The sequence below is a fragment of the Tasmannia lanceolata genome, unplaced genomic scaffold (genome assembly GCF_043159265.1).
Source record: "Tasmannia lanceolata isolate RefF3 unplaced genomic scaffold, GAP_Taslan_0.1 ptg000012l, whole genome shotgun sequence".
Classification (NCBI taxonomy): Eukaryota; Viridiplantae; Streptophyta; class Magnoliopsida; order Canellales; family Winteraceae; genus Tasmannia; species Tasmannia lanceolata.
In genome coordinates this window covers 48,465,703-48,487,211 of record NW_027518689.1, presented here as the reverse complement: position 1 = coordinate 48,487,211, position 21,509 = coordinate 48,465,703, and the positions used below count along the sequence as shown (strand labels likewise).

At 39.5% G+C, this 21,509-nt stretch overlaps 2 protein-coding genes across 3 annotated transcripts in view; one reads left to right on the top strand and one right to left on the bottom strand.

Moving 5' to 3' along the window:
* Positions 1-8,552: 8,552 nt before the first annotated feature.
* Positions 8,553-10,518, top strand: LOC143888401 (protein PHYTOCHROME KINASE SUBSTRATE 4-like). The gene has a single exon (XM_077392806.1). The coding sequence runs from the start codon at positions 8,680-8,682 to the stop codon at positions 10,396-10,398; it is 1,719 nt and encodes a 572-aa protein (XP_077248921.1). The 5' UTR covers positions 8,553-8,679; the 3' UTR covers positions 10,399-10,518.
* A 3,955-nt stretch (positions 10,519-14,473) lies between these two features.
* LOC143888400 (uncharacterized) overlaps positions 14,474-21,509 on the bottom strand; it is a 52,528-nt gene continuing 45,492 nt past the window's right edge. Inside the window, exon 7 of one of the 2 annotated variants that reach the window (XR_013254581.1) lies at positions 14,474-14,874. The gene's annotated coding sequence lies outside the window, so the exon portion shown is untranslated. Of the gene's footprint in view, positions 14,875-20,747; positions 20,891-21,509 lie in introns of those variants that run through there. The other variant, XR_013254582.1, reaches the window with a different exon arrangement.

Below are 21,509 nucleotides of genomic sequence, written 5' to 3'. Positions count from 1 at the left end.
AGCCCTCTGGAGAACCTCTTGTTGAACGTCAATACACAAATCAAAGCATTGAAGATGATTTTTAGACCAACCTTAGAGTTCAAAGATTAAGCTCTTAAAGATGTGAAAATGATTTTGCAAAAGGTTATTTAGAAGGTCAAGGATAGGGTATAAATAGCCCAAGTAAAATTATGACCGTTTGGGAGCAAAACTGTAAATAACGTGCCAAAAAAAAGTAAGTCGCACAAGCCCCAACGGCTACTTTCCCAGATGGGGGCGGTCAACCTGGGTGTCACAGTCGCCCACCCTTATCGAGCACTCTTTCTTATTTTGAAATTTTCTTGACCGGGGGTGTCGCCGTCGCCTGCCGAGGGCCTTCTGGACATTTTTATTTTTTTGTCCAAAACTTATCCGCAGTCGGCCGAACCATTGGCGGGCGACCGCCGAGACCTTTCTAGATGACTCCTAAATTTCAAGGAGCCCATCCGTCGTCGACCGTGGTTGCCTTGGTCGACCGGCCCACTTTCATCGGGTAGATGCTAAAGTTCCAGCATCCATCCCGCGGTCGCCCGGAATGACTCAGTAGACCGGCCCAGTTTTGAAAACTTGCTTTTATTCATTGAAACTTTGGGGCTTTGGATTTTGGGCTTTGGGCTTTTGTCCAAGGTTTTGAAACACATTTTGGGGTGTGTGGATGGTTTTCAAAGATGTTAAGTTTGTTTTGAAAACCTTTTGAAAGTGCAAAACATTTAACAAGAGGACTCCAATACAATCTATAAAAATAGAACCTTGAGTCTTCTTGCATTGTCTTGGCTCCTTAGCACTTTCTTGGACATCTTCAACTTGTGAGTGAACTCTTCAACTTGCTTTGGGCCTTGTGACTTCCTACATTCTTTGAACATCTTCAATGGTACATGAGGTGATCACCAATGCTAGTTCATCTCCAAGCTTCTCTTTGCACTTTGCAAGGTATGCTTGTGGGATCTTTGAGTTGAGCTCTTGACTTGAACATCTTCCAAGAATGATGTCTCCAATGTATGTTCAAGCTTGTTTGGTTCATTATGCATGTTGATCTGCAAGCTATGTGTTGAGTTGTATTGTGTTAGATGTGCTAACTTTGGTTTGACATTTGAATTTATTATCTAAGGCACAATACTACAAAGCAACACATTAGTCCATAAAGGCTAATCAATTTGGGTCTGCTAATATCAAAAGAACAAGGTAAAGGTGATTAGTTGAACCCATGGGGAACCTTAGGCTAACAATCTCCCCCTTTTTTATAATGGCAAACCAAATTGATTAGGAGGTAGAATAAACATCAAATGATATAAACAATGAAACATTGCTCCCCCTCATTATATGCACAAATGTAATATGGCAATGTAAAGCTAGAAATGCATATAGAACATGGACTACCTAATCAATTCCAAAATTAATAACGAAAGTTCAATATATAGTGTCATGATTACTCCCCCTATCTACTTAACATGAGTATGAGATATTTAAAGTGAAACATACATGATAAGAACAATCAAACACAGAGATACATGACGGCAATGTGAAACACTCCTATGTTTGTTACGTAGATGAGCATAGGTAAAGGGTGTTAAAATACTTTAAGCTACTTCTATGGCCTATGAAATGAATGATGATATAACATTTTAAGCTCTCCTAATCCTTATCATAGAGTTTTAGCAAGTATAGTGCATGACAAGCAGTTTTTCATCTTTTTTTTATTCGATCGATAAGATTTACAGTTTAAGCACAACTAATGGGGCAATGGACATTGTGAGCACATCACTATGGTCCATATAAACACAAAGATGAAACGATTTGGCTCTCCTCCTAAGTATTTGTCATTGGCCTTAGGTAAAACCTATAAGGCAAGGCATGACAATGCAAAATGGCTACAGATATGATAATGATTGCATAGCCAATGGATCTTATCATGGTGAGTGATGTACTTAGCTTCAAAAGAGATGAGGTAGTTCTTGCATTACAGGATCCTATGAAGGAGAATTCTAGAGAATTTTCAAAGTAGAACTCTAGAACAAGATACTTATCATTGGCAGTGATGATAAACATATGAGCATATCCAAGATAATTCTAAAAATGATATAATACTAAGGCTCAAGCTAAGGGTACTTTTCATAAATGAGAGACGGTCTCAGAATGAAAGCATTAGACAAGTCCCAACTACAACACAAATGGAGCAATGAGAATCTAAATGAGTGTACTTATCATATGTAATGTAGTATACATATCAAACAACATATGATAAGATGGAAAGATGACATATATTACATATATAGCTCCCCCTTTATTAGTGACTCATGCATAGAATGAATCCAAAGAGCTGTCCAACACCAAGTCATCAAGGGTTTGTGAAGTGATTAGTTGAAAAATAACCCTTGGGCTACAATTACCTGTTTGCTGAGGATACTCGAATGATATCAACTGAGGTGGTGAGATATCCTGGCAACACATGCTCCCCCTAACTATGTGCATAAAAAATATATATATATATATAACAATTCAAGACACATATGACTTATCATGGTTAAGATGTTGGTTAGAAGTGAGAGAAGTTAGATGTATTAATTAAAGTGATGGTATCGTTCCTTCAAAAGAAGACATGAGCACCTATTGAATAGCTTTTAACTGGTTTAACATCTTTACCATGCAGCTAATACGAATCAATGAGTGATACAATATGCATAGAGTGCTATATAAATAGACAATTACAAATACACCAAGGATAGGTAATGATGACAAGTATTTAAGAATCTATCCTAGGATGCTAGCATAAGCAACTCTTATCAGGGTGAGAGGACAACTAGTTCTTTCAAGTTTTTCTATAGAATCAAACTAATTTCCTTTTGGATGGAGGAAAATTTAAATTCTTATAAGCTTTAACAAATTTTAGTTTAACTCCACTATCCGTCATGAGGATCATCTAGTCTTATTCATTATGTCATCCATAAGAGAAGAGTAAGACTACCATTTACTTGGGTACTTAAAGCAAAACAACATCGAAGTAAACTTGGAACAGGATCGACCTTTTGCAAGTGGGCCTTGGTAACAAAGGCCAAAAGGGTACGCCGACTGTTCGGTACTGCTAGGGGTTCCACGTGAAAGCAATAATCTCACATCGGAATAGTGGAATGGATGTGGATGGGCTTATAAGGATTTGGGCACCCTCCCTTAACGGCTAGCTTTTGAGGGTGAGTTCTTTCCAGGTCCCAACAAGTGGTATAAGAGATAGGTTGTGTTAACCCCGGTGTGCCTCTGAGGATGGAAAATCCCTTGGAGAAGAATCTTGGTAACCCCGGTATGCCTATGAGGATGGAAAAATCCCTCAAGGAAGATCTCGTAGTTCCCACGTTGCCTCCGCATGGAGGAGCGAGATTGTCCACGGTGCTTCCACGTGGAGGGGGAGATTGTGGGGGGGGGGGGGGGGGGGTTCCACGTGAAAGCAATACTCCCACATCGAAATAGTGGAATGGATGTGGATGGGTTTATAAGGATTTGGGCACCCTCCCCTTAACGGCTAGCTTTTGAGGGTGAGTTCTACCCGGGTCCCAACAAGAGGTATTAACTGGGTAGGGGCTACCCGATAGAATTCCAGGGCCTCTATAATAATGCCTAAAGGAGGAAACCGGACGCCGGCCCTAAAGGCTTCTACATAGAAGGCCACCTCATTTTCAGATGAGCCCTCACACGCCCGCTCATCGGCAGTAGGAAGTCGGATGCCGTAGTCTACGGGTATCCGATATTCTTTCCTAATCCTTTCTACTGCCCCCTTCTTAAAGGTGCATTCGGATAACACTACTCCTTCAGGACGGATCGTTTCTCCAGCTACTATCTCCATGATATTTGCTTCACGACCAGGAAGGGTTAGAGGAGGTGACCCGGGAAGAGGAGCATCAGATTTTTGTGGCTTCTGAAGATGCAGATCCTCTCCCTGAAACCCTAGACCCAATTTCAGAGTCCTTTGAATGTTGAGGGAGTTGGGATGCTCCTCCTTTGCCCTTGCCTTTAACAGAAACCTTATGTCTATGATTTACCTTTTTTGGCTTGGTCCTTTCCAAAACTACTATGGACTCACTGGAAGGATTTTGAGAATCGCTTGCATCGGACATTTTAAGAGAAAATAAAAGTCATAATTTATTAAAATCAAGAAATTCGATGCTCACCAAAAGAAACAATAATAAGGAATGAAAAGCTTCGAGGAGGAAGATTAGTTGAATCTCAACCGGCAACCAAGAAGATCTGGAAAGAGGATTAGACCCAACCAGTCGCTGGAAAGCTAGCCGGAAAGTTTCTCCACGTAACAGAACCCTAGTTTATCAAAAAGTAATAAACATAAGAGAGAAGATTGGAAAAGCCCCTTTTAGGTTAAGGTTTCAACACGTGTGGATCAACATTCTCATCCTTTCAATAGGGTGGGGCCTATACACGTGGCACAATTGGAGTAATTTAAAAATAAAGCTTTCCATTAAAATACTATTCCTAGAGGAAAGGTTGCAAATACCCACACCTCTAGCTTCGGGGACAAGCAGTCAAAACCTTTTCCCGCCAAAAAGGGGTCGGAATCAAGAGGGTAAGTCCACCCTTATCTTCTGATTCCCAAAAATCCTATTTCTAGGTAAAGGAGGGAATCAAATTGTGTAAAAGGGGTCCGATTCAGAAAAGCAAGTCCACCCTTACCTTGTGATTCCCCCAACTCCCGTTTCTAGATAAAGGAGGGAATCAGATTGAGTAAAAATGGGTTGGATTTAGAAGAGCAAGTCCACTCTTACCTTCTGATTACCCCAAATCCCATTTAATGGGTGAAGGAGGAAATCAGATTGAGTAAAAGGGGTTGGATTTAGACAAGTGAGTTCCTTACCTTCTGATTCCCCCAAATCCCATTTCTGGATAAATGAGCGAATCAGATTGAGTAAAATGTCAGATTTAGTAGAGTAAGTCTACCCTTACCTTCTGATTCCCCCAAATCCCATTTCTGGGTAAAGGAGGGAATCAAATTGAGTAAAAGGGGGTCGAATTTAGAAGAGTAAGTCCACCCTTACCTTCTGATTCCCCCAAATCCCATTTCTGGGTATAGAAGGGAATCAGATTGAGTAAAAGGGGTCGGATTCGAAAAAGTAAGTCCACCCTTACCTTCTGATTCCCCCAAATCCCATTCTAAGGTAAAGGGGAGATCAGATTGAGAGAAAAAGGGTTGGGTTGGATTAAGAGAATGCCTATTCCACCCATATAGCTAAAATACAATCGCAGGTTCCTCAAATAGAATAATCAGAACATAAAAACAAAGAAAACAAAGAAGAAAAGGAGAACGGACAAGAATTGGAATAAGAAGTACCATTTCATTTCATTACCAAAAGTATATGGCCTCACGGCCTACAAAATCTTGGCCCATAGGCCCCTACAATTCTGGCCCAAAGGGCCCCCTCCTTCCATACAAAAAAAAGAGGTTCTTAACCAACAGAACCAAAGTACAAAAAATTTCTTAAAAAGTTTTTCAAAAGAGAAAGCCGCTTAAGTGCCAGCCTGATACCCCTCCTCCCAGCTCAATCCGAGCAGCTGTTCGGAGAGTTCTCCTCATCGGAGGGGCCTTCGTTCACTACCCCTCCCCCTTCCGAAGAACTGTCCATGAGATGATCAATCTCATATTCAGCCAACTCTGCGTTGAGCTCGCCGATCTTCTGGCCCATGGAGTGGTTTTGCAATTCTAGATAGTTGACGCGGCGACTAAGCTCTAAAACCTTATCACAGAGCTCCAACCCTTGATGATGAGCGAGGAGAAGCAACCTCCTTTACTTGGCAACATATGCCTCCACCGGTTCACCCTCTCTGGGTGGGGAGGGAAGGCTTGGAAAAGGGGTAAGAGGGGGAGCATGCTTGTCTATCAGGGCCCGCTTCGACAGGTTTGGAGGGCACATCAAATCCTTGTCTTGATCCGAGTCGCTTGAGGAGCTGTTAAGAACCTCCGCCAGAGCTTTTCCCTTACCTTTACCAGAAGAGGAGCGGCGGAAAGATTTAGACATTTTTTAAAAAGAAAAAAGAGAAGGGACAAAGAACTATTTTGGTTAAAGGGATATTTTAAACTTCTTCTCCTTCTGTATAAATAAACCTCCATGAGAGGGGAAGGTAAAACTCATTTGAACACGTGGCATTAACTGATAGGGAGGTCAATAGGTACATCATAATTACATTGGAACCCCCTAAGGGATGTAGCCGACTAACCGTCCCGTCTTCTCGTATTCCGAGGCTTTCATAATTACGGAAAACACTGGATTCAGTGACAGGATAAAAATCTTACTCCCTTGGCCCATTATATGGACCAAAGGAGTAGAGAGGTATTATGATAGGGTAAAATATGGTATAACCGTAGGATTATGCCACGTGTCCAAACGCAACACTAAAAGATCTCTCATCATTACCCATCATGACTATTATATGTTATCCACACGCATAATCAACTAGCCAAACACGCTACTAAGCTTTCATAGTAAATAACGCCCTGCCTAATCATGGGAATAAAAGCTTTTTGTCGAATGATTAGAAGGGTCTACATGGCGCACAAAGACAAAAAGTTACATGCAGAAAGAAACAAGCTTATATATATATATATATATATATATATATATATATATATATATATATATATGTGTGTGTGTGTGTGTGTGTGTGTGTGTGTGTGTGTGTGTGATAGCACATTACAACAAGAGAGGTCTTTTCTTTTCTTTTCTTGTCTAATACTCGATATTTGTCTACAGAAAACGAACCAGAAGAATATCCACCATTAAAGGAAGGTCTTAATTGCTCATTAAGGCTGACTAAACTACTGGAAATGAGGAGAAAAGGTGTTGGACGCCCGTACTCCCCTTCCCCGGACCCTACACTCATCATTCCTCACTCATAACTCAGAAACAACCCTTAGCTGAGTCTGGATAATTATCCACTCCATATTCTTGCTGTTCATTTATCTGGTTGGGTTAAAATCTGACTTGGGTGTCGAAGTGGTCGTCCAGGACCAAGCCAGAACCCCCTGACTCCTTCTTTTCTGTGATTGTAGATATCTAGCGGAGGTTCTCTACCAGCCGCACGATCACGGATCCAGATTTTGGCATCATCAGGAACGAACCAACTTTTCACCTACTAGACCACACTACCGAAACAATCCAAAATTCCACCATCTTGACCCCAAAATTCCCCTACTCGATAAGATTTTTCCACAAGTCATCCATATTTCTTCCCTATTATTGCACGACCAGCTTTCTTCGTCCGTGTTTCGATTTCTTCCCTACTCGGTTTGAACACATTTCTTTACCGATTAGGAGAAAAGTTTAGAAACTTACCTTTTGTAGACCGGCGGGCAGCGACTTCTTCAGGCACAATTGATGGCGTCTGAATCCGGGTCTACGATCGAGCGGTCGGTAGAGGGCCTCCGCGGGGTCTGCAATCACAAACAAAGGGGGCCAGGGGGTCCGGGGTGGGTCCCGGACGACCACTTCGACACCCAAGTCAGATCCTTCGACCAATCAATATAAAGGACAGCGAGAAGAGGAAGGGGTTCGATCAGGTTTACCAGGGCCAAGGCGCGGGTTCTTTCCTGGGTGTGCGGATGAGTGGGTCGGATGGGACTAACAGGGAGAGTGGGATTAAGTTCCTAGTCTCCTCTGTTGTTGCCTCGCCTCTTTTTTCGGTTGTTATGTGAGACCTGAGAAAAAAGGATGTCTTTCAAAAACGTAGCCTCTTCTCTTCTTCCCTTCCCTCCCTTTTAAAGGGAGACGCGCGGACCTTTTCATCATTATGGAGAGAAAACCTTCCTTTGCAGGATTGGACCTTTCTCCCGCTCCGCCGGCGCGCGTAGCTTTGTCGGATAATTCCTTCCATAACTTGTGATGATGAGGTCTGGACGGTGAGAGAGCGACACGCGTCGTGATCGTATGGTCTTGCCGTTTCCCAACGCCTTTCTTCATGATGGTTAGGCTTTATTGGTGCATGGACGACACGTGGCGAGATCTGAAAGCAGTTCCGTATTTATGTCCCATCAACAATGTAAAAGGAACCCTCATTCGGTGGCGCTCTCTTGCGTCGTCCACGCAAGAAACACATAGCAAAAGGAACTATGGATACGGGGTAGATGAAGAAGAAAAATGGCTCTATTCTTCCATATATACACTTGAGGCAAAATAGTCTTTTTCCCTATACGGCATCATTAGTTGGCAAGAAGAATTAAAAGTACAAGCCACCTATCATTTCAGAAATAAAAGCCATTTTCTGGGTTTTTTTACTTGTAAATTAAAAGGTATAGTTCCATTATTGAACACGTAAAAACATGATGTATGCATTCATTACCTGAAAATCTTACGTATATCGTATGGCCAACAATATTTCCACCATCTTTTGTTTGTCCTTTCCTATAATAACGGCACTCCAACTCCACTTTGGTTGTCCGATCTTCAAATCAACTTAATTTCCAAGAAAAGACAACCAAACTTGGTAGGAATGCAGAATGCTCAAAACGAGGTGCTAATATCATTTCAAATAATATGCATGTAATATGAATTCGACCACTAACAAGTGATGTACCCGACACTACATATAATCATGAATAATTTCAAGTAACTATTGAATTATTCATGCTCAAGGAGTTTCCCAAACTTCTCTGCTCTGTTTCTTCACAGACAGATGGAAAGGCTCACAGTTAGAGCATCCTTCAATGGCGGAATCTCTCATAGACCTTCTTATGAATCCAAAGAAATCTTTCTTTCTAACCCCTCATTTTCATCCAAACCCAATCTCAGAGACATCTCTTTCTCTACATATCCTCCACCAGAAGCCCAAAAACCAGTCTCACAAGAACGTCCCGGTGACACGGAGATAAGCATCTTTGATGCAAAAAAGTATTTCAAAGAAAACCCAGATCCGAACGAAAGCAAAACGACTTTTTCTGAAAGTTCAAATCTGGAGAGAATAGTTGAAAGATGTGAAATTTCAACTATTCCCAGGCCTTCTTCTATTTCATCAGTGGATAAGTATGGGAGAAATTACATAAATAGGTCTTTTAATGCCACTCCAACTGCTTCTTCTGAAGCTAGCTGGAACAGCCAATCAGGCCTTTTGTCAAATCCTCCTGGTTCTGTTACCGTCTCTCTTAAAAATCTCCCTTTAAAAAAAGGGTCTCCAAGAAGATGGGTTTTTGGACGAAAATGCCCCTGCTCTGGGAAAAAATCTGTTGAAGTTGGAGAGAAATTCTCAGAACCCAAAATCCTGACTCCTTTGAATTCCAATTCGAGTGGCAGTTTGAGTCCCAAGAAACAAATCTTCAAAGCAGAGGATAAAGCAACAAAAGAGAAAACAGAGGAAATAGAAAAAAGCTTGGTGATTAAGGAAAGGGCAAACCTGAAATTAATGACAGGAAATTGGGCAAAAGAGCAAGTAGAGATCGGCCGCCGGATAGTTCCTTCCGGTGGCTTCTCATTTCCTATACTCAATCCCGCCGCCGCTGGAAAAGTTGTCATAAACGGCCGGAAACCGGCAAGTCCACCGGAAGATCCTCCTCGCGACTCAATAGAGGTATTCAATCCGAAGGACGAGACTCTAGTTCGGACGTCGACGGAATTTCAACGAAGATTGATGATGCCGTTTTCCGACCATGTCGGTCGGCAGAGCTTCACTTTCTCGACAAGCCCGAAGGCCTGTGGCAGACTGCCGCCGGCAGACGATGATGTGGCAAGTGATTCGAGCTCGGACTTGTTCGAGATCGAGAGCTTCTCGACTCAGACCACGTCGTACCCGAAGTACCGTAGACAGGATTTGTTTGACCAAATTTATGAAGATACAACATCAGTGTCTCCTCTGGATTGCCGTACCCAAAACTCTTTCTGTACTTCTGATGTACAAATGATTCACTCATCAGTTTCAAACTTCGAGGCGAGGAGATTCTTTGGAAATGGTGATGGAATCTTAAATTTTCGGCGGAGTTTCGACGAGACGACTACATCGATTGCGCCGACAGAGTGGTACGAGCCGAGCGAGGCGAGCGTGGATTGGAGTGTGACCACAGCCGAGGCTTTTGACCGTGGAAGCGTGACAAATTTCTCGATCGCCGCATCAGAATACGAGGAGGTTAGATTCGTACAGTCGGAATCGATGAAGGTTTCGGCTGCCAGTGGGAGCAGCAAAAGGAGGGGTAACGGATTGTTGGGCTGTCAGAGTGAGAATGCGGTTAGTGTTGGGCCCCACCCAGTGAAATTTGGTGGGACAGAGCAACGTCGAGTGGGCCCACCACAATTTTTTCCGGTGGTATCTGGACGGATTTCAGCAATTGCAAGTGGTGTTTCCGATAAGCCGCCGCTGGCTCGCGCGCACTCATCTCGGCTCTCGCGCTCTTTTGCTAGACGGTAAGTTTGTTCTCTGGTAGTGATATTTCTACCCCTTCTATTTGTCTTATTGTGTAACTGGATGCATTTTCACCCCCTTGTGTTTTTTCTTTGACTGGAAATAAAGTTATTTCGTTTGTGATCACCAGTTCACCACAATATTGGGTGGAAAGGGGGGGTGGAAATATCATTGCAGTTATGATCTGTGAAGTTGTTGTCGGTTTGGTTTGCAATTTGTTTTGCTCCTCTTGTAATGCTTCTTTAAGACTTCCAGAGTCAACTTGATTCCTCCCTCCCTTGCTGTTTCACAATGTTGTGATCCTGATTAGTGTAGTATGGGTGTCTTTTACTTTGATTGGGTTCTACAGTAGGCCCACCAGAGACGACAATACAATAATGTTTGTGAGCAGTCCACAATCCATCAACCAATAGAAGCACGGAATATCTCCGTGTACTGTTTCTCATTCTGTACATGAAAGGCCACCCATAATTCACCGAATGATGGGAACACATAATGGACATAAAACACCTAAAGGGGCCCACTGCATCGCCCTTGATGTTTGATCCAACATCTTCTCAACCGCATCTACTCAAGAAATGAGCTGCTGTGGGATCAAATATCAAGGGCGGTACTGCTATTACGTGTTTTTACGCCCATTCATCATATAAAATCTTCATATAATGAGCTTGTTTTCGGTCAGTTGTGACCACTCAAAGTGAACGATTATGCAGCGATCTCACAGTCGGAATCAATACTAACGTCAATTTTGGGACATGTATATGATCTAGACTGATGCCAACCCCAACTAGTTTGGGACAAAGGCTTAGTTGGTTGCTTGTAGATGGCTGGGAGAATAGGAGAAAAATAAGTAAAAGAGAATTAGACAAGAATGGAAGACGGAGAGAATACTAGGAGGGAGGTTTGCGAGTAGTGTTTGGTTGCACGAGGAAATTAGTGGAAGATGTAGGGTGTCATTATCAAAATATAGGTGGAAGAGAGAGAAAAGAATAAGACAAGAATCTCTCATAATTCCCCCAACAAATTTCTCTATTTTGGTGAAAAAAGGGGAGAAGATTACGAGGGGGGGACATCTCCGCCACGTAGGCGCCACCTAGGATAAAAACCAATAATGATGTCTAGTGGTCAAAGGTGTAAATGACAACCAGACATACTTTGGGGAGATCTCTGGGAGATCTCATGCATTTGAAACTCCTACAATCCCCCCAAAACAAGCAACCAAACAGTAGTTTCACAACACAAAGACCGGGACGTTGCAACAACCACATACCCAAGGTTTCACCCCCCCCCCCCCACACACACACACAAACAAATATCTTAAATCGCCCCATATAGGGCAGTGCTTAGAGAGAGAGAGATACAGGGATAGAAGGGAGAGAGTTATGGGGGTAGATTTAAGATATTAGGGGGTCGATTTATCACTGCCCAGATAGATAATATCATCGAATCTCAATAAATACATAACTCTCAAGTCACCCTTTAGTAAAATAAAATATGATCTTCCGAAATGACATAACTACCATCTTTAAAGTAAGTCCCTAATCAATGAGTTTAGAGCAATAATAACAAAGTTTTCCAACTTCTAAAGATCTCCTTTATGTACTCCCGCCAACCTCCGAACAGATTAACTCGGCTGTCATCTAAAACAAGGTAAATGATGGGTGATTTAGACAACCCAATAAGTAATCAATAGCCTTAACTAGCCGCATCATGTATGTGAGATGAAATATTTCAAAATTGATATTTCCAAGAAAATTAATTTTCTCAAATAATTCTTACATAGTTTTGCAATCTCACTCGCATAATACAATTCAAAATGTAAAACAATGTAAATGATCTATAGTCTTTGCGAAAACACTTTTGAAAATCTACAACCTTTGTTATTACGGTTACACTTACTCATGTGAGAGGACCAAACTCCACATATCACCCAAGTGGCAGGGTCGAAAACAAGATAGCATCCATGCGGCAAGGTTGAAGACCACATATCATCCTTACATGGGGTTTACAGACATAGCACGTGTAAAAGAAAACATAGTCAAACGACCAATGTTTGACCCCCAATTGGTAGGGTCCAGACCATAGTCAGGCTAAGAGTCTAAAACAAATACAAAACAGAATATATCAAGAGTTTAACAAAGCAATTCTAGAGAATCACAATGTTTAATACGTTCACAATCCAAAGTCAATACTTTAATTATCGTAATGAAAGCAATTTCTAGTGATACATATCAAATAACCATTTTACATACTTATACGAATAATTAACTTAAACCAATACTTTCTATCAAATAAAATTCAATAACACGTTCTTTTTCAAAGATTTTGGGTCTCAAATGACATTCAATCATTGTTTTAAATTTCGACCCAAATCTGATTCGGTGGAGATTGACACCGAAATCATGAAAACCCGAAATGGTATTTTATTTCGGCCGAAATTTCAGAATTTCGCTCTAAATTTCTGAATTAAAGTCGAAATTTCGATTTTTTCGAAATTTCACCCAAAAAACCTGTTTTCTTAATTAATTTAATATTTCACCGAAATTTCGGCCGAAATTTAATATTGAATAAAATATTCTTTTCTTTGTTTCGCCGGATTTCGGTCGAAATTTCGAAATTTCAGGGATCCGAAACCAGTACCGGAACCGAAATTTTAAACCATGCATTCAATAGCAAAATCACTTCCCCAAAATAACTTTCTTATAAAACGATTTAGAAACGATTCACATAAAATAGTTTTCAAAATTATTTGATATAATGTGATTTCATTAGTCCACCAAAAATTCAGTAGCACAATTACTTTTCTCAACCATTCTAATATTAAATCTATCTTTATAAAGTAGCTTCTTGAAACATACTAGAGAAGGTAGGTGATCAGTTCTTTGAAATCCCTCTGACAATCCTTGTGCAAAATCATGATCGAGACCTAAGGAGGAGAAGAAGATCTTCCTATTAAGAATAGAGGGAATTATTCCAAAGTAGGGAGGAGAGATCTTTCCAAAACTGTGGATGAGAGTGGTGGAGATCTGATAAAAACAAAGAAAATTGCAGATATAACTTGTTCCGGTTAGGGTCGGAACCTACCACAAGAAAGTTAGTTGGGTTTTCAATCCCCCCTTTTCATTCATAAACACATCTTAATATATACATACAAACACGCAAAAACTATTTTCCTAACAACTCCACTACTCCCATAAGATGCAGTAACAACATCACACCTCACTAAACTACCAACAACACAATTAATAAACTAGAAAGACTTGGTCTAAGCAACCACATGACTTTTGACACCTGTGAAACCACTTTCTCCACAACTGGACATCTTCACAGCAAATTTATCCATTTGATGCAAGCCCCACTAGTTCACATACTTAGGATTTGCCATCCTCATACGGATGGATCTATCAAAAACTCAGTTTTTGGCAAAATGCTGGTAGCAGTCGTTGCCTTGTGCCAATTCCAGAGGTTGGAAGGCAAGAAATTCCTGAGAGAAAGTCTACTAACAGTTAAGCCAAACCACAACAAGAAGACAACTAAAAGAGGGTTGCCAGAGCTGTTTGGATAGCTGTTAAAAGCTCAGTCGATTCCCGACATGGATATCGACTGACAAATTATAAATATGCACCGCAGACGCAGCTCACAACTGTTGAAATTGTGTCCGATCTTAGAGATGCTGTTTGTCGAGCTGCCCCCAAAACAAAGAAGATTTAATGCATGAAACGCTTCTGCTACGTGCTAGTAGAGGCCTCGAAACAATTGTGATTGGACTCAACAAAAAGCTAACTTTGCCGCTGAAACTGGATAGCAGAAATAGAGCTCTGTCATGTTTCTTGGGTGAGGAATTCACACATGGAAGCACTCCACCTTATTCTAAGTTACACACGTCCTCCCTAAGTCATGGCATGTTATACAAAGACAATTAACATCTAGACAGCTCTACACACACTGTCACGCCCCCAACCACTCACAAGCATATTAATTTATAATCACAAGCCTTAGGGGTGCGACAGTGCCACATACCTGTAAAGTTGTCTTCACAAGTATGCAAGGCTAGCAATACACAAAACCATGCTCAACAAACTAAATCCAAATAACCATTCAACCTCAAAGTAAATAAATCAATTACAACCCATATTCAATTTCTCTCATCCCAATGTGAAAGAAAATAAAATAAATGAGTCTAAAGCTCTATAATACTCTAGTAACCTAATAAAGAAAATAATGAAATCTTCAGACTATCCTCCCTCGCTGCTCCAGCGTCAAGCTGGAATCACGTCTAAATCCAAATAACCATTCAACCTCAAAGTAAATAAATCCATTACAATCCATATTCAATTTCTCTCATCCCAATGCTAAAGAAAATAAAATAAATGAGTCTAAAGCTCTCTAATACTCACTAGTAACCTAATAAAGAAAATAACGAAATCTTCAGACAGTCCTTCCCCACTGCTCCAGCGTCAAGCTGGAATCACGTCTCGGGAACTGAAATTTGTTAAATAAGGGTGAGCTAAACGCGCTCATGTGATGTAATAAGAAACTACACTAACAGATATGGCATCAAAAGCAAAAGCAATCAAAATACGGTAAGGCAATCAATGATAACAGTAATTGGTAGTTCAATTTCAGAAATAAGGCATCATTCAATTTCAATATTCGATATGGGTGTCAAATTCGATAGGTCAGAGTTTCTTGAGATATCAATAGTGCTATGTTTAATGATTCGATATATGTCTACTATATGACAGTAATTACACTGGCCAGTGGTATCTAAGTGCCAAAGGTATTAAGCATTCCCCCATTGGCTAAGGGTCCAGAACTAAACTAGCATCTCAAAAAAACCGATTCGATATTCAGAAGGTTAGGTATTCAATAGCATGTGGTTCAAAAAAGTTCATAATGGGTGTACAGTCTCAATCTATAAGGTCTCATGGTTTTCAACATGCAATAGGGTGCAATAATCAATAATCTGAATTAGTTTTCAAACAGTAAAACATGTGAACAATAAGAATATTGTCAAAAAGGTTTGGGATAACCCATCAGTATAGTCCCCTATCACTCACCTCGATTGAAGTTCGAAATCCTTTTCACAGTACACCTTGGTTACCTACAATCAATAGTATCAATATTCCCTATGAGTTCCATCATTAATATCAGTCCTATAAGGCATATATATCCTTCCACTGACACAAGACACCCTTTGCTTCTCAATCAGAAAAGAATCGGTAAATCGTCCTAGGGTTCTTTTTAGTATTTTAGAATTATCACTATTATAAAGTTTCCAAAGCTACTTGAAACTATTTTTAACAGAAAAAAGTCGTTTCCGGCATATCCGTAGAGTACAAGAGTGTAAAAAACGGACAAGAAACAAAAAAGTTATGAATTTCCAAAGTTTTCACAAATTCCTGCGTTCGGACGCCTTTGAGATTTTTCAGAGAAAACCCACTCTCAGGTTCCTACGTTCGGACGCCTGCTCAAAACCTTTGGACGCCTGAAGACACAGACTGGGTTTTTCTACTATAATTCTAGATTTGTCCCTGATTTTTCTAAAACTTCAACGGACTATAACTTTTTTGTTTTAGCTCTGATTCGCGCGTGGTCGGATCCGTTAGATTCTTATCGACGAGAGGAATCCATCTAATCAAATTTCACACTCGAAAATCCTCAGATCTAATTACCAAAATTAATCTAAGCTTTTAGGGCATAAGTCCAAAACTCAATTCTTAGGGTTCTATACACGTTCTTAATCTCTTAGGGATCTATAGATTCATCCCTTAGATTATCGTATATCATCCCGACATCTTAATCTTATTTTCAATTCTTCGATTTCTTGTTTTATTTTTCTTTAATTACACCTACGAATTATAAACGTGGGTTTAAATTCTTTCCTCGATTCGCGTCTCCGATTTCTTGGTATCAATCTTCGTCTCCTTCAATTGGGTTTTCTCTCTTTTAGGGCTGCAGAAGAGATTGAATTATGTTCTGCAGAACTCTAAAGAATGTATTTATAGTTTTCAATTAAGGGTTGAATTATGTCCTTGTCCTTATTTATAGGATTTTAAGGACAAAAACACCCTCCCCTTTCAACGGTAAACGAAATTTGGAGTAAGTGTATTTTGGGCATCAAAATTTCGGGTGTTCACATTCTACCCCTCTTACAAAAATTTCGTCCTCGAAATTTAATTTGTAACGTACCTGAGTCATTGAACAGAAACAGACCTTTAGTCTTCCAATCTTCCAAGTAACATTGCCTTCCAAAAGATTCTGCCACTAAACTTTTCTGTCATTTTTTCCACCACTTTTCTGGTACTAAACTATAACATAACATAGGTCACGGTGTGTCTCATAAGCACCTGATCTTTATGATCCACTATCCGAACAGGTCGTTCGTCATAAGATAAGTCTTTCTTTCAATTGTACACGTTTTAGTTAGACAAATATGATTGAGATCAAACACATACTTTCGTAGCACAGATACATGGAATTCAATATGCACATTTGCCAAAGAAGGCGGCAATGCGAATTTGTAAGGTAATGTCCCACTTTGTCCAAAATTTCAATAGGTTCAAAGTATCTAAACTTAATTTTTCCAAAGGTTCCGAATTGCATCACCCTCTAGTGGGTGATACTAAAAAGTCATGATTTGCGACCTGAAATTCCAATTCCCTTCTTCTAATCTCAGCTTAACTCTTTTGCTGACTCTGACCTGTAAAAAGGCATTCTCAGATCAATCGGACCTTTCGAAAAATTATCGATCTGGTTCGAATCTCAATAAATTCCTTTCCACAACATAGTCCTAACATATTGGGGATCGGGATCCTCTTCTATTCCAAACCTCAAATGGATTCATCTGAATACTATCTCGATAACAATCACTATAAGCAAATTCAGCTAAGGATAGGTTATCCCCGCACCTTCTTATCAATTGAATCATACATACTCTGAAATTATGTACCAAAATTCACATCTTTCCCTTAGAGTGACTATTGTCTGAGGATGTGAGGCGATGCCAAATTCGAATGATAATCCCAATATAGGCTTTCCCAAAAAGTATAACGCCGAGTGGGTATCCTCCTCTAATCCCTTGGACACCCTATTCCAAAATATCAGACCATCCAATCAGTATATAGCCGAATGTCTTTGTAAAGATACATAGAGTTTCAATCCATTACTATCATAAAGATTGAGGCTATTAATAGAGTAATTCACCTGAGGATTGCCTCTATCAAATCGGCTCACGGAATCACAGAAAACAGAAGTAGCTCTAGGCTAGTAATCTAATCAATATTTACATAATTCCATAAAAATAGTTTTCCTTAATACTTATAATAATAATTCAGTTCCTTACATTCAATTGTATACCTTAATAGTACACTTGTAGGATTAAACAAAATTAGGTTCGTATTCATTTGTTCATTATATTTCTAAAGATGGGGTCCAACTTGTGAACAGTCAGTGATTCTCCATAACAAAGGTGGTTACTTCATATCTATCATAAGGAAGCTCTAACATAGGACAATTCCTATGGGGTAAGTTTCAAACACAGAATGAGAAATCAAAGTTCTCATGGTTCTCATGGTCAACTTCCAATAGGGTTCAAAGGGGTAAAAAGAAAAGATGTATGTCCAATATCAAAGTTCACATGGTCATAATCTAATAGGATATAAAGGATTCAAACGTGCATCAATTTTTTTTTTCAAAGTCCACTTAGTCATATTCTTGAGGGATTCAAAATTTCAATTCTAAATACAGATCGATCCAAAGAGTTCCAATTATTACACATTCTCATTCTAATATATTCAGAAGGTTCAAGTTTCACTACTAAATTCAAATATCGTATTTTTTTTTTTTGAGGGGGGTCTTTGCCTACCCAGTTCAATACTAAATTAATTTATTTTAAGGGCTCTCCATATCAAGATTTTTCAGTGACAAACAAAGACTCAAAGGTCACCTAAGAGGTGGAATAATGGTGTATTACAATGACTCATACCAAATTTCAAACTTGGAAACACATATACCTTTCATGTTTACCGATGTACTAAATTCATCTCTTTGATTAGCAAATTGAGATTATGGTAAGACTTAGGATCAAATTTGGACAATTATAGCGCACGGAACGATAATAGTTAAATTCGATTTTCCCAAGTCAAAATGTAGATTTAACAAAATTTATTCAGATTTGGTTACTGGCTTTCGATCTAATTTGGTTAACTAGACTGATCGGAAGATAACCAGAACTTTACCATGGAAAATGGAAAAATATAAGGGTAGGATACAGAATTCTTATTGGATCAGAGATATTTCGTACTTTCATTAGATCTTATTACAATCAATCATGTCTTGACGATGATGGGCTCAAGACAAGGCAAATCAATCGAAAACTTATCAAAGAGGAATATAGGATGAACGGAGTATTTCAGATACAAAACTAAGGGCCTCCAGTGCACATAAATTTACCACACCGTCCCATACCAGCGCGATTTACTCATATGCTAAATCAAATGCCCCTAGTTCAAATGATCTAACTATATTTGCATATCTCATAACTAACTAATTCTCATATCAAATTGAGCACTCTAGATACATACAAACTCACTATTCTGTCCCATATCAACACAGCTAACTCACATGCAAGACCAAAGGCTCTAAATTCTTATGAGAGACTAAACTTTCTTCACACAAGTACAACAAATCCACATATTGAACCAAGCTTCCCTGGTGCATGCGAACTCATCATACCATCTCATCTCATCTCATTCCAACACGATAATCCACATGCTGAACCAAGCGTTCCTGGTGCACGTGAATCTATCGTGTGGTCTCTAATAGCACAACTCATGTGCAACCAAGCGTCCCTGTTGCATACAAGCCCATCATGCCATCCTCGTAAATATTCATCAACAATGACTAATCTTCCGAATTTAATCGATAATTGCCTTAAAATCAATATCTTCAATCTTATATAAAATCCTTCCTTAATAATTAATCAATTTACCCATGTTCAAATAAACACTTGCCATTTTCTATACTATCATATTTTCAATATTTCCTTATTCGTATGAATAAACAATCCTTTATCACCGCTTACAGAGTCATCAAGCTGAATTCTGATAGTTGTCAGATTCAAACAAGGACTTATTAGCCTACATATCACAATTGGTTCTTCCAAATCTGTGAGTTCATAGACTAGTTCTTAATAACTTTCATAATCGTCTGCCTAATCTCTCGCAATGTACTGAATCAAATCCAATATTTTACTAGTTCTTAGTGTTATCATCTCCATTCACGAAAAATAGTCAATAGTTCTCAAAATCAAATGATGAGTTCTCCAAATATCTAAATTCTTTGGTTAACCTGTAACTGCCTAGATGGTTACAAGCTTGAGTTCTCACCTTAGAAGCAGGAATCTTCCCTCGGGGTGCCGCTCCCACCTCCGAACCTCGATTCGGCGCTCCTTAGAAAGGAGCTTCCAGGGAGCGCGACCCCAAAGTGACAGGAATTGCTCTCATGACGCTCTCACCTGCTTCTATTACTCCATAAGTCTCACTACTAACTTCCTTGCATCGAACTTCTCCAACACTTCAAAGTAATTCATTGGAGCAAGCACAAAGGCTTGTGCATTTTCAGAAGGCGTGAGGAACAAGTGTACGTAAATGAAGATGGTGAAGATAGTTAGAAATTATTGCTATTTTATGTACTTAAATTTTGAAAGATACATATGAAAATGGTTTGAAACTATTATTTTTTGATGTACTTGAATTTTGAAAGATATATAAATAAAATATTACATGTACGCTCCCATGGCGCTCCCAAACTTAGACTCTTCTAGACCCCACGCTTCCCCGCCCCCGCTCCCGCCTCCGCCCCCGCTCCCGCACCCGCTTCGTGCTTCTAAGGTTCTCACTATGCATAAAATTGATCTATAAACTCACTAGTTCTTAGTACCATACTCTGGATTCTAACAATGTATTAGGTCATGACTAAAATTTCTTTGGTTTACAAACTCCTCAATGACCCCTTAAGTCTCAAAAGGTCTCAAATCATTCTCTCAAAAATCTGCGAAGAACTTGCTTAATTCTAACAACCAAATTTTCTAGTCAATCCTCACTTCTCAAATTTCTAACACCTAGGACCTAAAGCCTAGGGTCTGATACCACTTTTCTATCACGCCCCAAGCCACTCACAAACATATTAATTTATAATCACAAGGCTTAGTGGTGCGACAACGCCATATACCTGTAAAGTTGCCTTCACAAGCATGCAAGGCTAGCAATACACAAAACCATGCTCAACAAATTAAATCCAAATAATCATTCAACCTCAAAGTAAATAAATCCATTACAATCCATATTCAATTTCTCTCATCCTAATGCTAAAGGAATAAAATAAATGATTCTAAAGCTCTCTAATACTCACTAGTAACCTAATAAAGCAAATAATGAAATCTTCAGAAAATCCTCCCTCGCTACTCAAACGTCAAGCTGGAATCATGCCTCGGGATCTGAAAATTGTTAAATAAGGGTGAGCTAAACGCGCTCATGTGATGTAATAATAAACTACACTAACAGATATGGCATCAAAAGCAAAAGCAATGAAAATACAATAAGGCATTCAATGATAACAGTAATTGGTAGTTCAATGGGCATCAATTTCAGAAATAAGGCATCATTCAATTTCAATATTCGATATGGGTGTCAAATTCGATAGGTCAGAATTTTTTGAGACATCGATAGTGCTATGTTTATTAATTCGATATATGTCTATTATATGACAGTAATTACACTGGCCAGTGATATCTAAGTGCCAAAGGTATTATGCATTCCCCCATTGGCTAAGGGCCCAGAAATAAACTAGCATCTCAAGAAAAACCGATTCGATATTCAGAAGGTTAGGTATTCAATAGCATGTGGTTCAAAAAGGTTCATAATGGGTGTACAGTCTCAATCTATAAGGTCTCACGGTTTTCAACATTCAATAGGGTGCAATAATCAATAATCTGAATTGGTTTTCATACAGTAAAGCATGTGAACAATAAGAATATTGTCAAAAAAGTTTGGGATAACCCATCAGTATAGTCCCTTATTACTCAACTCGATTGAAGTTCGAAATCCTTTTCACAG